The sequence below is a fragment of the Asterias amurensis genome, chromosome 6 (assembly GCF_032118995.1).
Source record: "Asterias amurensis chromosome 6, ASM3211899v1".
NCBI classification, from domain to species: Eukaryota; Metazoa; Echinodermata; class Asteroidea; order Forcipulatida; family Asteriidae; genus Asterias; species Asterias amurensis.
The window spans coordinates 23,501,481-23,515,483 of NC_092653.1; the positions used below are offsets into that span (position 1 = coordinate 23,501,481).

General features: G+C 38.0%; 2 protein-coding genes across 2 annotated transcripts in view; one reads left to right on the forward strand and one right to left on the reverse strand.

The window, feature by feature from the left end:
• Positions 1-3,840, forward strand: LOC139938858 (selenoprotein M-like). Its single transcript, XM_071934501.1, has 4 exons — positions 1-234; positions 1,066-1,136; positions 2,217-2,295; positions 2,544-3,840. Exons 1-4 carry the CDS (start codon positions 115-117, stop codon positions 2,721-2,723), a joined length of 450 nt encoding a protein of 149 aa, XP_071790602.1. The 5' UTR covers positions 1-114; the 3' UTR covers positions 2,724-3,840.
• The window catches only part of LOC139938855 (uncharacterized), a 25,097-nt gene continuing 14,615 nt past the window's right edge, over positions 3,522-14,003 (reverse strand). Inside the window, exons 17-24 of the mRNA XM_071934497.1 lie at positions 13,594-13,840; positions 12,843-13,013; positions 12,162-12,463; positions 10,979-11,464; positions 9,765-10,667; positions 8,259-9,255; positions 6,583-8,086; positions 3,522-6,357 (exon numbers count right to left, since the gene is read on the reverse strand). Of these exons, the coding sequence (XP_071790598.1) occupies positions 8,037-8,086; positions 8,259-9,255; positions 9,765-10,667; positions 10,979-11,464; positions 12,162-12,463; positions 12,843-13,013; positions 13,594-13,840 (3,156 nt within the window). The 3' untranslated portion in view covers positions 3,522-6,357; positions 6,583-8,036. The remainder of the gene's footprint in view (positions 6,358-6,582; positions 8,087-8,258; positions 9,256-9,764; positions 10,668-10,978; positions 11,465-12,161; positions 12,464-12,842; positions 13,014-13,593; positions 13,841-14,003) is intronic.

The window sequence follows — 14,003 nt, forward strand, 5'->3', positions numbered from 1 at the left end:
CGACGTGTACATCTTGTGCTATCAAAACATTACATTTTATACAGCACTTGTCGAGACGTAAACAGGTGTACATTCACTGGGTGTTAAAAACAAGGTGTTTTTTATGAGCAAAAGATGGCCAAATTAGTTCTTTTGGCATTCCTTGGCCTCTGTGCCTCGGTGATTGTTGCAGAGGAAGCAGGAACAGATGGTGCTCGTTCAGAGGAGAGGTTGGTGTATTCAGCTCGTGTAGAGGTATGTACGTATAAATTGTCGTTTTGTGGTCTCAAAATTCAGTGTCCCTTTGTTGTTGTCTAGACATGTGCTGCACCCGCCCCACTTGATTGCTCAATTCCTGCCATTGGCAATGCATACATGGTTTGTTTGTGGGCCGTGATATACAAAATGATTGATAACCTTTATTTCTAGAAACTGCTCGGGGAGCCTTATATAGTTTCATACCTTAGAACCCAACAATAAACTGCGATGTTTCATGGCCAGAAGTTAATTGTCAGATTTGAACATGGATAGGATCAGGTTCTACCTCCATTTACATGATTTGAACCTGTTGAGTGTTGCTTACTTGCTTGGGTATTTGTGTTTATAATCATTTAGAGTTTAGTACAAAAAGTTCTCAGAAAACCCTGGAGACTAGAATGACACAAAGCAAATTTTAATTGTTTAATTAGAAACTTCGTGGGATGTGGCGGGGGGGGGGGGGGGGGGGGGGTGAGTAATAATGTAATACTATGATAATTACCTTCATTCTGTTCAGATCTGCAACAGCCATTTGTGGTTTAGAGAAGTGCTCAGTCCAGTATAAAAGCCATGGATTCCAACTTGACCATGAACTTTATTTAGGGAGGTTGGGCGGGGGAGGTTGGGCGCGGGAGGTTGGGCGCGGGAGGTTGGACGCGGGAGGTTGGGCGGGTATACATGGGTGTGGCTCAGTGCAAGATCATCAAAGAGACATGCAGGGTTGGGCTGCATGGAATGGAGGGGATGATAACAGAACAGTTTCTTGTGAAATCACATTATAATTTAACGTTTTTTTAAAGAAGTTTCCTCTCTTCTTTCTTTCTGCAGAGCTGCAGTGGATGACAGCTGAACCGAATGCCTGAAGTCAAGGCATTTGTAACCAGTGATCTGCCCCTGTAGTATCCTTTGAAGATGGAATCATTATAACCCAACAGTGCTTCTAGAAATATAAAATACTGTTCATTAAGGAATAAACTAAAACTCTGTAAGAGTGTTGTCTATAGTTGTCTGCACACTACATGTACTTACAAACTTGGATTGCAGTCAAGACTCAAGACCACTATTTACGTGGTATACTCTTAGTAGGCTACTGGGCAGAAGCAGGGTCATCAACCAAATTAGCCTGATAGCCAACCTTTCACTCCAAGAATTGTCTCTCATGGGAACCCTTTATTTTGTATTGCTACTTCTATTGTCAGTGTAACATCTGGTTCTGTGGTAGTCAGCAATTCATTCTAGTATCTTTTCCCTGCCAAAAATCTTCATTACCTATTACTATGCACTCATAGCCTGGTGATGGTCTGCAATTACTCGCAGCATAAAGACAAAAGGCTTACATGTTGTGCCTTTTTTCTCTTCATCACAATACAGATTTGTGTCACTGAAATTGACCACATGTTACAGTTACCATATGGCATGGATTACCATTGACCCTGAAGCTACATAATCAATGTTGGCATTTCAAATCTATAGAAATTGTTTTAAATTGTTTTCACACCAAAAAACTGATGGCACAAATTCAGTTGGTACAATCATTCTTGGAAGTCATGCGTAACATTTTTTGGTAACCTTGGGTTGGTTTTTCTTACAAATCACATGTAGGAAACAAAACCGTGCACTCAACAATGAGGAGACTTCCATCTGTCCTTGCATTACACGTAGTGCACAGATGCCTGATTTTCTCTACCCGAGCCATCCTATGATGACCTTGTCTGTAATATGACGCAACTTTATTTTGAGCGATTGCGCAGAAGTGGACAGGCCAACTGATCTGGTAATATGCATAATCTAATTACAACTGTTACAAATTACATTACAAAATGTAAACAGGTTTCTCTCATCTGGGTCACTGTAATGTGTCTTTTGTGTTAAGCGCAGAGCAGTCTAGAAAAACACCTGTTGATTAACAACAATTATTAGTGGACCAGTAAATTGTGTGATGTGTAATTCAATTTCCTTGACTACATGTTTTCCCTCAGCCATAATGTTGCCTTCAAACATATTTCAGGAGCGGATCCGGATTTACTTTTGCTTGACAAAGATGGCTTCAGAATAGAGGTGAGACAACTTTATGGGCAAAACTGACCAACCTTAAAAAGAATGTGTGAACGATTTTCTTTTATGAGCAGTTTCTTTTCTTGCGTTTCAGCATTGTGATTTAACTAATTTGTAGTGAAATCAAATATGCCTCGTTGAAAACAGCTTTTCAAACAACCTAAAATATTTATGCTTGTCTCATTTTTAAGTTACTCTTAAAGCTACATTTTTGCTGTCTGTTTAATGGTGTTCCTTCTTTTTGTCTGCAGTCTATTCCACTAAAAGGTAAAAAGCGAACCGAAATCAACACACTTCTTGGTGACTTGGGTTTCTACCGCAAAAACTCTAAAGATGAGGAGGTCCCTGAACAATTCCGAGAAGGTCCCTACACTCCTGTAACCGAAACAACTGAAGAGCCACAACAAGAAGAGGAAAAGGATGAGCTTTAATTTTGTTTTGTTTTTGTTGTATTTTGTTTTCTTTTCCTTTACGGATGTCGTTATTTTAACCCTTTCGAGAACAGAGAAGCAGCAACTGCAAAAGTCTTCGCTTATTACATGACTCGCTTATTACATAACTATTGCTCTGACAGGCACCTATAGTGTTTAAAGCAGTTCCATCGACTTGAGACTAATGTCACAGTATTGTTTTCTGCCAAACGACTCTATATGTACCATACCCAACATTTCATCAAACTGTTCAGCACTGAAATTAGCTGAAAAAAACTTGCTTAGCAAGAACAGGTTACCAGTTAAAATGCTATGCACTGTACGTTGGTTGGAACTTTTACCAGCTTATATTTGTGCTAAACAATATGTCCTGCTTGACAGCTTAATAAAAGCACTCATCTGCCGTCAATGCAAAACAAAAAAATCTTGCAGCTGCACTTATTTTATCAGGTTATTTCTACTGATTTGAAAGCTCCTAAATTTGAACTAATATTGCGCTAACTTGTCTCTAAAGGGTTGAAAGGAAAAAGTCTATACATTATTGTAGATATTGCTCGGTCTTTTGGAAACTGCAACTCTAAATATCAGTGTGTGAAGTTTTTATATATTTCAGTAATAAAAACTATTTTTATGTCTAATTTATCATAAAAAACTTGACACATGCGAGATATTTTCTGTCAAATTCGATACATGTTTTTAGAAAACTGAAAAGTTTCATTTTGAACACTTTGTCAATACTAGATGAATTGAAATTTTTTTAGTGCAAAACATGTACAACGAACCTTGCATCGATTCTACTTGGTGGTAACTGTCAATAGGTCTTGACCGTCCATAAATCTTTTTGTTTTTCACTGTTTTTGTTTTCATGAGTTGTAATAATTTTTTTAATGGCTTGTTCGTGTCAGTTTTTTGCACATGCACTCTGTGGATTTGGAATATTTCAGCGCATGACGTCACTTTCTTAAACTGAGAATCAGAGGGAAAGTGACCGAGAAATTTATCTGAAAAATTACAAATTCAGAGGGAACATCAAAAGGCGACCAGACTGGCTGTTTTTAATTTTGCAATATGTTATTTTTTGTTGTCTCATTTTGAAAATTAAAGAAAGTGACTTAAATGAAGGTGTAATTGGTCTCGTTTGTTTAGCCTTAAAGGCAGTGGACACTATTGTGGTAATTGTCAAAGACTTGGTATAGCTCAACAAATGCATAAAATGAAAATTTGTTGATGAAGTTGGGAGAAAAAACACCCTTGTTACACAAAGTCGTGTGGTTTCAGATGCTTGCCATTTCAAAACCTCATGTTCTAAATCTGAGGTATCAAAATAAAATTCGTGGAAAATTGCTTCCTTCTCGAAAACTGCGTTACTTCAGAGGGAGCCGTTTCTCACAATGTTTTATACTATCAACCTCTCCCTATTACTCATTACCAAGTGAGGTTTTATGCTAATAATTATTTCGAGTAATTACCAATAGTGTCCACTGCCTTTAAGTTGTAATTGAATAATTAATAGTAAGAATTTACAAATACCCTAATCCGGTCCGTGTTATTGTTTGCATTAATACCACGAGTCATTTTTCTTGGTGAGCAGTGAGCACTGAGCAGTTTGCAACAGATAATTCCTTCTTTTGTGTACAATCAATAATAACATAATGGAAAATAATGGTAAGGCACTGCTCATAACTTGCTATAAACATTACAAAACCACCCCCTCTATTAACCAGACAAACTGCAAATTTACATAATGTAAATAGATGATGTGTTGATACTTATTTGAAAACACATTGCTCTGTCACAACTGGTGAGGGGGTCTATCCCATTACTTTGAAGAAGCTATGATCATTCTCAGCAAGATGTCTTTCCCATCTGCTCTAAACAAAGGGACTTATTAGAACAAAGGGGATGTTTTTTTCTTTTGTCAATACCATTTTTTAAGACTTGTTTGTTGATCCACTAAATGTTCAGACAAAATGTTTCTAGTGGATCATACTAAGTATTAGTAAAAATTGTTAGTTGTAAAAAGTAAATGCGAGGTGCAGTTCAACAAAAAAACATGTTTGAATTAAAAACATCAATTCAACTTGTAGTTTGTGCAAAAAAAGCATTAAAATTATCATAAAATGAAAGATGAGTGCAGTATAACAACGTGAAAAAAAATTTATTTATGAATTTGCATGAATTTCTAATAACAAATGAATAACAGTTTTGTCAGTAATGATCGACCTTTTCATTGGAATGAACACAGGTTGGTTGAGTGTATAGTTAGAACTTGTGAGGCTAATCATACTCGCAGCTGCTGAGTTGTAAAGGACCTGTTCGAGCCACAGACATGGAAGGGCACCTTTGGCAGCAAGTCACATTAAACCCATATAATGACCATGGAGCATAGCCAGAGATCAACAGTAGGCCTATTTGATTAGTCTAGTAGCAGATAACCACTGCACAACTCTTCTCACAAATGGCCCTAGCTGGGAATCAAACCAGGGCTACATAATGGTGAGAGGTGAGCACATTACGCACTACCCACCAATGCCACCTTGTATGCAAGTGTATAATTAATCAAATGAGAGGATGGAGATGAATTGACCCTGAAATGATGGAGTACCTTAATATTGTGAATGGAGGTAACAAATTTAAAAGCTTACTTGATAAAATTTCAAACGCGTGTCCAAGAAAATATCTGGCCTTAAATGCTGCCATCTTCAAGAAACTGAGGCTGAGGGGTTTGAAAAATAGAGCTATCTGTAAAATCACAACAAAACCTGAAACTGTCACAAGCTGTTTCTAAGCAAAAGTTTAAAGACACAATAATTAAAAGAGAAATCTCTTGTTTAAATTTATTGCAAAGTTTATGGTCTACATTATTGCAAGATTAATAATCCAATACATGCAAGACAAAATACACCCCAAAAAATATTTACTTGGGCTATACTGTTGATAATATTCACTATATATACATTCAAAGAAGCAATGTGTCAAAATACTGTAAAAACACCATTACAGAAATGATGCAAACGTTAACCCTTATAATAGATGTACCCGCTGCCAAAACAAAGGATTCGAACTGCCTCTAGCTACCGGGCAATCTCAGTAGTCTAGTTGGTAAGACACTGCTCTAGAATTGCACGGGTCGTGGGTTCGAATCCCACCAGAGTAAATAAGCCTGTGATATTTTTTTCACAGGACTCGGGGAAAGTCCGAGTATACATTGCTAATGTAACCCGGAAAAAGGGTACACTTAGAAAAAGAATGAATAAAACTAAATAAAAATGCTAACTATGGGGGCACTCGCTTGAACAAATGAGAGAAACCAAGATCGGATAGGGCTAAGACGCGAGGAGATGCAAAAAAATAGGAACAGTGACTCAAAATGTAGGTTTCTGAACAACAAAAATAAAAAATAGCTTTATTGACTATAAATCAATCAACAAAAGCAGTATTAAACAATAAAAACCTCTAGACCAAACTCAGGATCTAAACTTTCTTCCTTATAAACCTTAAATTAAACCAGTCAAACCTAAACCAAGATATCTAACTGAGACTCAAAAACCAAAACTAAACTAGAGTAAAACTAAAACCCAAACACAGTGCCAAAGAAAAGTTACAAATTAAAATCAAAATGGCTTTAGGAAACCTGTGTAAATAAAACAACAAGAAATACAATTGATTAAAATACAGTTCTATCAAGTTTAGGAAGAACACATGGTCTTTAAAAAATGCAATCCAATGTTTAAGAAAAGTAACTTCCAAGACAGAATCTTAACAAATATAACTTTTGAAAATGAACTTCCAAAGAATCACAGGAACATTACAATTTGTCAAGATATTTATACAATAACAAATGAAAGTATATGCTTACCGAGTCCAGAATAGCAGAAAATACACTTGAAGATGGCAAAATTACATGGTGAAGAAAAACAAAACTTGAAGAAGAGAGCTAGAACACATGTGCTCCCTGCGCTGCCAGGCTGCTATCTGATTATAATTATATACAATACACTGGATGGGTGACTTCACTACCAAAGGATTAAGAACTGTTTACAAACATGTAACAAAAGACTTCTAAGAAATAACAAACTACATGTACAGGGGTGCAATAAAACAGCTGAAGGGACAATATAAACAGGAAAGGGCAATTAACTAGAACCTGGAATTAATTAACTTGAATAACAACACAAAGAATTTTCTACCCCTACTACACTAACACACATCGGTGTATGGGTAGAAACCAAAAATTTACTTTAAACCCTTACTATATAAAAAGATAAGCAAAACATTGTGTATCTAATGTTAAGCCTAAACTACCATTAAAATCACTTTATACCCGCATACCGTATATAATCAGTTGTAGTTGATGTTAACATTTCTCGGTTACATATCAGAAATGGAACTCTTTTGTCAACTCCTTATGTTACTGGTTGGGTTATATCAACATTTTAGTTTTGTATTATTTCGAAATCTCTGTTTTTATGAAATCTGAGGGGCTTTTTTAAGGATAATTTTTATTTAGAGGGTGTATATAGCTGCTAGTTTGTTCACTGCCAATATTCTCCACCATTAAAGAAAGCTAACCCAGCACGGAACACCACTGTACTGCAACAAATCTGTTTATCAATCTAGCATGCTTGTAGGAAAGATAATGATTGGTCTACAAAATTACTGAAGACTGATGTCTGTACGCTTTGTTCTACACAAAGTATTATGATTTGGTGCTTCTTTTGCTAATTGAAGCTTCAATGATGACTGGAAAAAGGTTGAGAGGTGTCCACACCCTACAATCTCTCGTCATTACACCCCTATAAATTTTCCTGCATCTTTTTGTTGTACTTAAACAAAATCATGCTCTTTTTGTTCTTATATTACATTAATGTTGACAAAAAGCTTCAATGGGTCAACATTGTGGTATAAACATGTATACAAATTCTAAAGAGAAAGCTTATTATAGTAAACAATCCTATATAGAGACATTAATCAACACATTTAATTTTTAAAACCTTTAAATTGTTTCGTTCTAAGAAATATATCAGTAGCATCATGTTGATGTTCCTCATCTTGACATTTTTATTGTTATTTATTCTGGCATAACATCAAAATAACAATGTGCCATGCATTGTCAAATACACTCGAAAAGCTCTACCAAATTCTGACTGTTGTCTTAGTGTTGCCAAACAAAAACTCTGAAATTGGAAACAGAAAACACTTTGTCCCTTTCCTATATAATTGTCAGCATTCCTATAGATCTTAAGAGTGTAGAACAATGTATAAAATACCTTCAGTGTTGCCTTTAGACGTCAAGTTGTTTAGATCTGCACTTTAGAAATGTGTATCTTCATCCTCAATGGCTGATGCCACTTCAACATGAACTATATGAGAAAGACAATTTTATTGTTCAGTAAAAGTTTTTTAAAAGATACATTTATTGTGGGGATCCAAATTGTTATTGCGTTGCCAGTAGCCATGTATGGTCTGAATTTTGAGCATTTTACATTGGCATGAGATACGCAAACATATTTTATGTTTATACTTTATACATACCTTCTTGATTGTCATACACATGTATCATCTTATCCTGGTGTTTCTTGAATTCCACTCTTTCATTCGCTTCAGATTTGTTTCGACAGAGGGACTTGACTTTTGGGTAGAACATCAATATCAGGATGACCGTGGCATCTGCAGTGAGACCAATAGGGATGGCTGCTAAACTGTAGACTGGCTTAGCTAGGTTATAGACACAGGTCCAGGACACCAGGATGAGGGCGCTGAACATACTGCTAAGGTAGAGGGACGTTCCTTCATGCTGAAAGTTTGGAGCGTTTATACTTCCAACAGATGAGAGGAAGGTTACCAGGACAAGGAAGCATGCATAGAACATGGTGATGGTCAGATCGGAGGGTGAGAAGGCACAGGAGGGTTGGAGAAGATTCACACCACAACTACCTTCACTGTTTTCATTAAGAAGTGCTGCAGATGGAACCAAGATCAGCCACTCCCCAACCAAGAAAACTTCTGGGAGCAGAAAGGCAAGAAACAGTAGAGTCTGTGACCACGAGCCAGCAAAGTTCAGATCCTCCCTAGGATCTTTACGACTGAACCGATTCAAACGGATGCTCTTAGCTAACATTGCCGAGTACACAACACAGTAGACAAAGCTAGTTCCAAACCGACGGATGCCACAGATGGCTGGGTTGGCATCAAACACATACACAATATTGAGGAGGTACATGAGAACGATACCAAAGAGAAGCCAGAGACTTAGACTGAATGATGCACCCTGAACAATATAGCTGAATCTTTTATTCATAAACAGAAAAACCACTGCAAGAGCTACAACGGCAAAAACACCAGCAACTATGAGAACAATAACACTCCATAGTCCATGATCACTCCACACCCAATTGGTTAAGGTATAGCTTGCAACTGGATTCATGCATCTGCAACTTGATGGAACTTTCTGAAAGTTGTCTGATGCAGGATTGTAAAGGTTAACATCAGTTTCCTCAAGTGTGAGTTTGCCATCTTGATAATCTCCGACCTAACCATGCATGAAAAGAAACAAAAAATAATTACAATGGTACCAATAATTATATAATGATAGTAAAGGTTTTTAACCTTAATGCTGTTCTTAATTCTGAAGTCCTCCTTAATCTATTACCAGGTTTTGCCTTACACCCGTTTCAGACAGGTGCTCCAGAGTCGCGCCGAACCAAATTCTGAATTAAGTACATGAAAAGTTCGGCGTCTGAAACAGTTAGAAGTCGAATGATCGACTGTTGCTGTTGAAACAAAAAGTTATTTGGGTCAACCTAGAGTCGCTCCTAATCTATTTGGTTCGGCGTGACTCTGGCGCGTCTGTCTCAAACGGGTGTTACTTGGCCAAACTCTGTTCTATGGTCCTCTTAATAACATGAAATGCACTTGTTTCATAGAAAATCTCATTTAGTCATGTAGACCGTGATGTTTGTTTATAACAGGGCATATCTTAAGAGGGGGGACATGTTTAGAAAAATAAATAATCGTGATGAAAAAAGTGTATCAACTTACAATGACAAACTGCCAACTCAGTCCATCGTACTGAAAGTTTTTGATGCTGTAATCAGCAGGAGCACTGCGATCATTGAAAAAGAAGGGTTCACCTCCTGCTCCATACTCTAATGTCACTTGCTGCATTTTTGCTACCATATCTTCTGGATCAGCCACTAAGAATGCATCACACAGGCCTTCTGTTAAGCTGCCACATTTGTCGTCATGGAGCCAACTTGCGCCTTGAGCAATTACGTGTAAGGCATTGACAAGAGATGAGATCTCGACAGACAGTTCCTGGATGGACTTCCTCACCATTTCACTGAACTGACAGCCAGTTGCACTGGGATCACAGTTGTCGTTTCTCTTGAGGTATTCCCCTAGGAATGGATCTCTCTTGTTTGCTGCTTCGAAGTCCAACTGCGCGAAGTAGTCTTGCAGATCTGGCAGGTCTGGTTTCCTGTTTGTGACAAGTAACATTCCACCTGCTGGTTCCTCAAGTCTATTCACCACGGATGGAGAGTCCCAGGTGTCTGTGCCAACCCAGAGGAATCTTTTGTTGCGGACGAATTCATCAGCGAGGAGAAGCTTTCTGGCATGGGATGCCTCAACGAAGGCAACAATGACATAAAGGTCGCTGTCACTGCCAAGTTCCTTGATGAGTTCCTCATAATCAGTTTCATCATTGATCTGATGCTCTCCAGCAATACATACCCTTGACCCTGAAGAAGATCTTGTGAACTCCATATAGTTTTCCATCCCATATGGGGTATTGGAGTAGACGACTGCTACATACCTCCAACTAAATTCCTGCAAAATCTGAGCAACAGCCTCCGCTTGGCTGCTGAATGGAGCAGATGTACGTAGCACATAAGGGTATTCTTGTGCATCACCAAGTTCAGTACTGGTGGCACTGTTACTGACCTGTGGAGGTGATAATAGTATAAAGCTTTGACTGCAATAAGTCGATATTAAGTAAAACTATTATCTACAGCTGATCCCTGGAGCTTTCTTTATTCTCAAGGGATCAGCGAAGGGAAAATAGAGCCCTCCAAGGATCACTAACAGACCAGAGAAAAATGACTTGCACAAGTGATACACAATAAATATCCGTTTTATACCTCCTTGAAAATATTCGCACAATTATTAGGAAACAAACACTTATTTCATTTGTATACACTTTTAAGTGTACAAGAATGGGGAGGGGAATCCAATATTTTGTTATTTGTACCTACCAGTGGAATCTTATTTGGGCTGCTCACATCTTCACTGACTTCTTGGGCAACATCTGGGTTAACTGCACCAAGGAGTGCTAAAGTAGGTCCTGAACTTTCCAACTGAGTAAAACCTCCTAATACACCCACTAGTTCCCTTTCGGCAATTAAAAGATTCCCACATGAATCCACAATGGTAACTCCCAACTGCACCCCTGGAAGCAGCAGAGAATCATTGTTGACCTGGTCAAGAGTGTACAGAAGAGATTCAATGACCAAAGCCTTTTCTGGTAAGGGAGGGCCACATGTCAGGCCTTCGCCACGTTCACTGAGTTGAAGAATCACAAGTATGTCCAGGTCACCAGGGATGCGGAGATACTTGTGCTCATTATTGGTTGGCTCTGGATTGCATTCTGCACATAGTCCTGTGCATATTGACATGAGCATGGGATCAATCAGACCATCTGTAAGATTAGACAGACCATTGAGCTCATCCCAAGTGCCGACCTGTGTAAAATCAGAACAAAGTAATTACACGTTTGATGCCAATCCTTGTTTAAAAAACCTTGAGATGTAAACTAAACATTTTGCTAGCATCTCAGCAATAGTCCAGAAGAAAGGGCCGACTATACAAAAATAAAATTTGTCCTTTGAGGGATTTCTGGACAAAAAAAAAAAACACTTTAAATGGAATTCTAATTGCTGAAGTACCCATTTTCAATACAAAGGCACAGAAAAGCAAACGGAAGGGAATCTTCATAATTTCTACAGCAAGTTTTAAAGGCAGAGGACACTATTGGTTATTAATCAAAATAATTATTAGCATAAAACCTTACTTGGTATTGGTAGCGAGTAAGAGGTTGGTAGTATAAAACATTGTGAGAAACGGCTCCCTCTGAAGTGGAGTAGTTTTCGAGAAAGAAGTAATTTTCCACGAATTTGATTTCGAGACCTCAAGTTTAGAATTTGAGGTCTCGAAATCAACCATCTAAAAGCACACAACTTCGTGTGCCAAGGGTGTTTTTTTCTTTTATAGTTATCTCGCAACTCCGATGACCAATCAAGCTCAAATTTTCACAGGTTTGTTAATTTATGCATATGTTAAGGTACACCAAGTGAGAAGACTGGTCTTTGACATTTACCAATGGTGTCCACTGGCTTTAATACTATGACTTTCTTTCACAATATTCAAGATGTTTTTTACCTCAATAAAACTATACATTCCATTTGTCTCAGTGAGTTGGTACACAGCAAATAGTGCAGGCCCATCACCATTCTCATCAAAGCTGACTGATTTTTCTGAGCCGACTGGACTTGTAAAATTGACATCTTGAAGATACTGAAACCATTGCTCAGGTTCAACATCAGCGATGGCATCACAGATCTTCCCATTCGGGCAGGTATCATTGATAACGCCAGAGAGAGCAGTTGCGTAGACATAGATGGAATTAATCAAATCCTCATAACCCAGGCTAGGCACATCACTTTGAGAAAGAACCTCTGATCCTAAAAGCAAGTACATTTAAAAAGTGTAAACCATAGAAAAACTAAGTTGGACTTCTCCAAGCTCGAAATATCCTCTAAAATGACAGAAAATTTCAGTATTTGGTCAGTAACCTTACTCCTATTCCAGCAGATCAGTGTTTGTTTTTTACACACACATACTTTTATAAGGTATTAATTTTCAAGGCTGAAAGGTACACAAAAGTTAAAACGGAAGATATTGCTATGGTCTTGTAGTGTCAGTTTGAGCCTCCAGTACCTGTGGACTGGTGGATATTTGCACAAAACATAGTCCTGAAGAGGGGATGGGGAGGGAGGTTTGCAGCTCAGACACAACATAATAAAATCACATAATTCACAATTCACAACATTCTCAACATACCTGTGCAGCTGACACCATATTTTGTACTACCACCAGGGAGATTGCATTTGAATTTCTCTTCCCAGAACTCATTGAAGAAGGGATTAGAGTCATCATCTTGTGGGGTTCTCCTCAGCAAGTAATCATAAAACATTGGGATGGGGAATGACTTGAAAAACACGGTCAAAGCTCCTGTTGGGTATGTTTGAAAGGCATTTGATTAGTTTTAACTTCCAAACTAGACTAGAGACCCCCATATCCTTCACATACAACACTCAACATCCAAAAGTTTGGAATTAGATTAGATTTGTACGATTCTTTTACGATAACATTGATATCCAGACCTGCAGTTTAACTTTAAAAAAAAAAAAAAGTTAGACAACATCTTGAAGTTGGAGGATTTGAGACCACTAGAATTTAGTGAACATTCATGACAATTACTATTTACGGTAGGTAAGCTATTAAATTGTGCAAGTTAAACAATAACCCAAAGTTAAGCATTTTTGCTTTAAAAGACATATGAAGAAACTTGAAGCTAGGCAGCAGATTGGGGGGGGGTGGGTGGTTGCTTGCCTTTACCCCACCTCCTGTAAGTTACAATTAGAAGCCAGGGTTTTTATCTGCAAGTTGAAAAGCACAAAGGGGAGTGCAAATCACACATCAAATCATGATCTTGCATTCGGCCACAGTACCCAAGTTTTCTTGTTATGACTGCTACATCAACATAATAACAAACATGTTTTAATTTCTCCTTTATTCTTTAATCACATACCAACAGCTAAAGCTTCCAATCCGGGAATGACGTCTGACCTGGTACCCCAGATATCTGAGCCAATTATCTGGAAGTATCCAGGCTCCACATTTCTGTTAACCATCTCTTGAAACAGAGCGATGGCATGATCATCTTCCAAGAAAAGCACAAGAACCCTGGCATCTGACTTTGCCAATAGATTACCCATGAGTGTGTCATAATCAGTGTTTGAATCTACAGTGTAGGAATTAGCTACACACACTCCAACCTGTAAAGATAAAAAGAGACGTACTTTTCACGTTTGTCTTGCCACAGATGTTTGTTAGTTTTGCAGCACCCCAGAATAGGGTCTTGTACACTAGAAGGGAAGTCACTACAACCTGATTGACAGAGACAATCCACACTGGTCAATTTGTGAGTCAAGATTAACA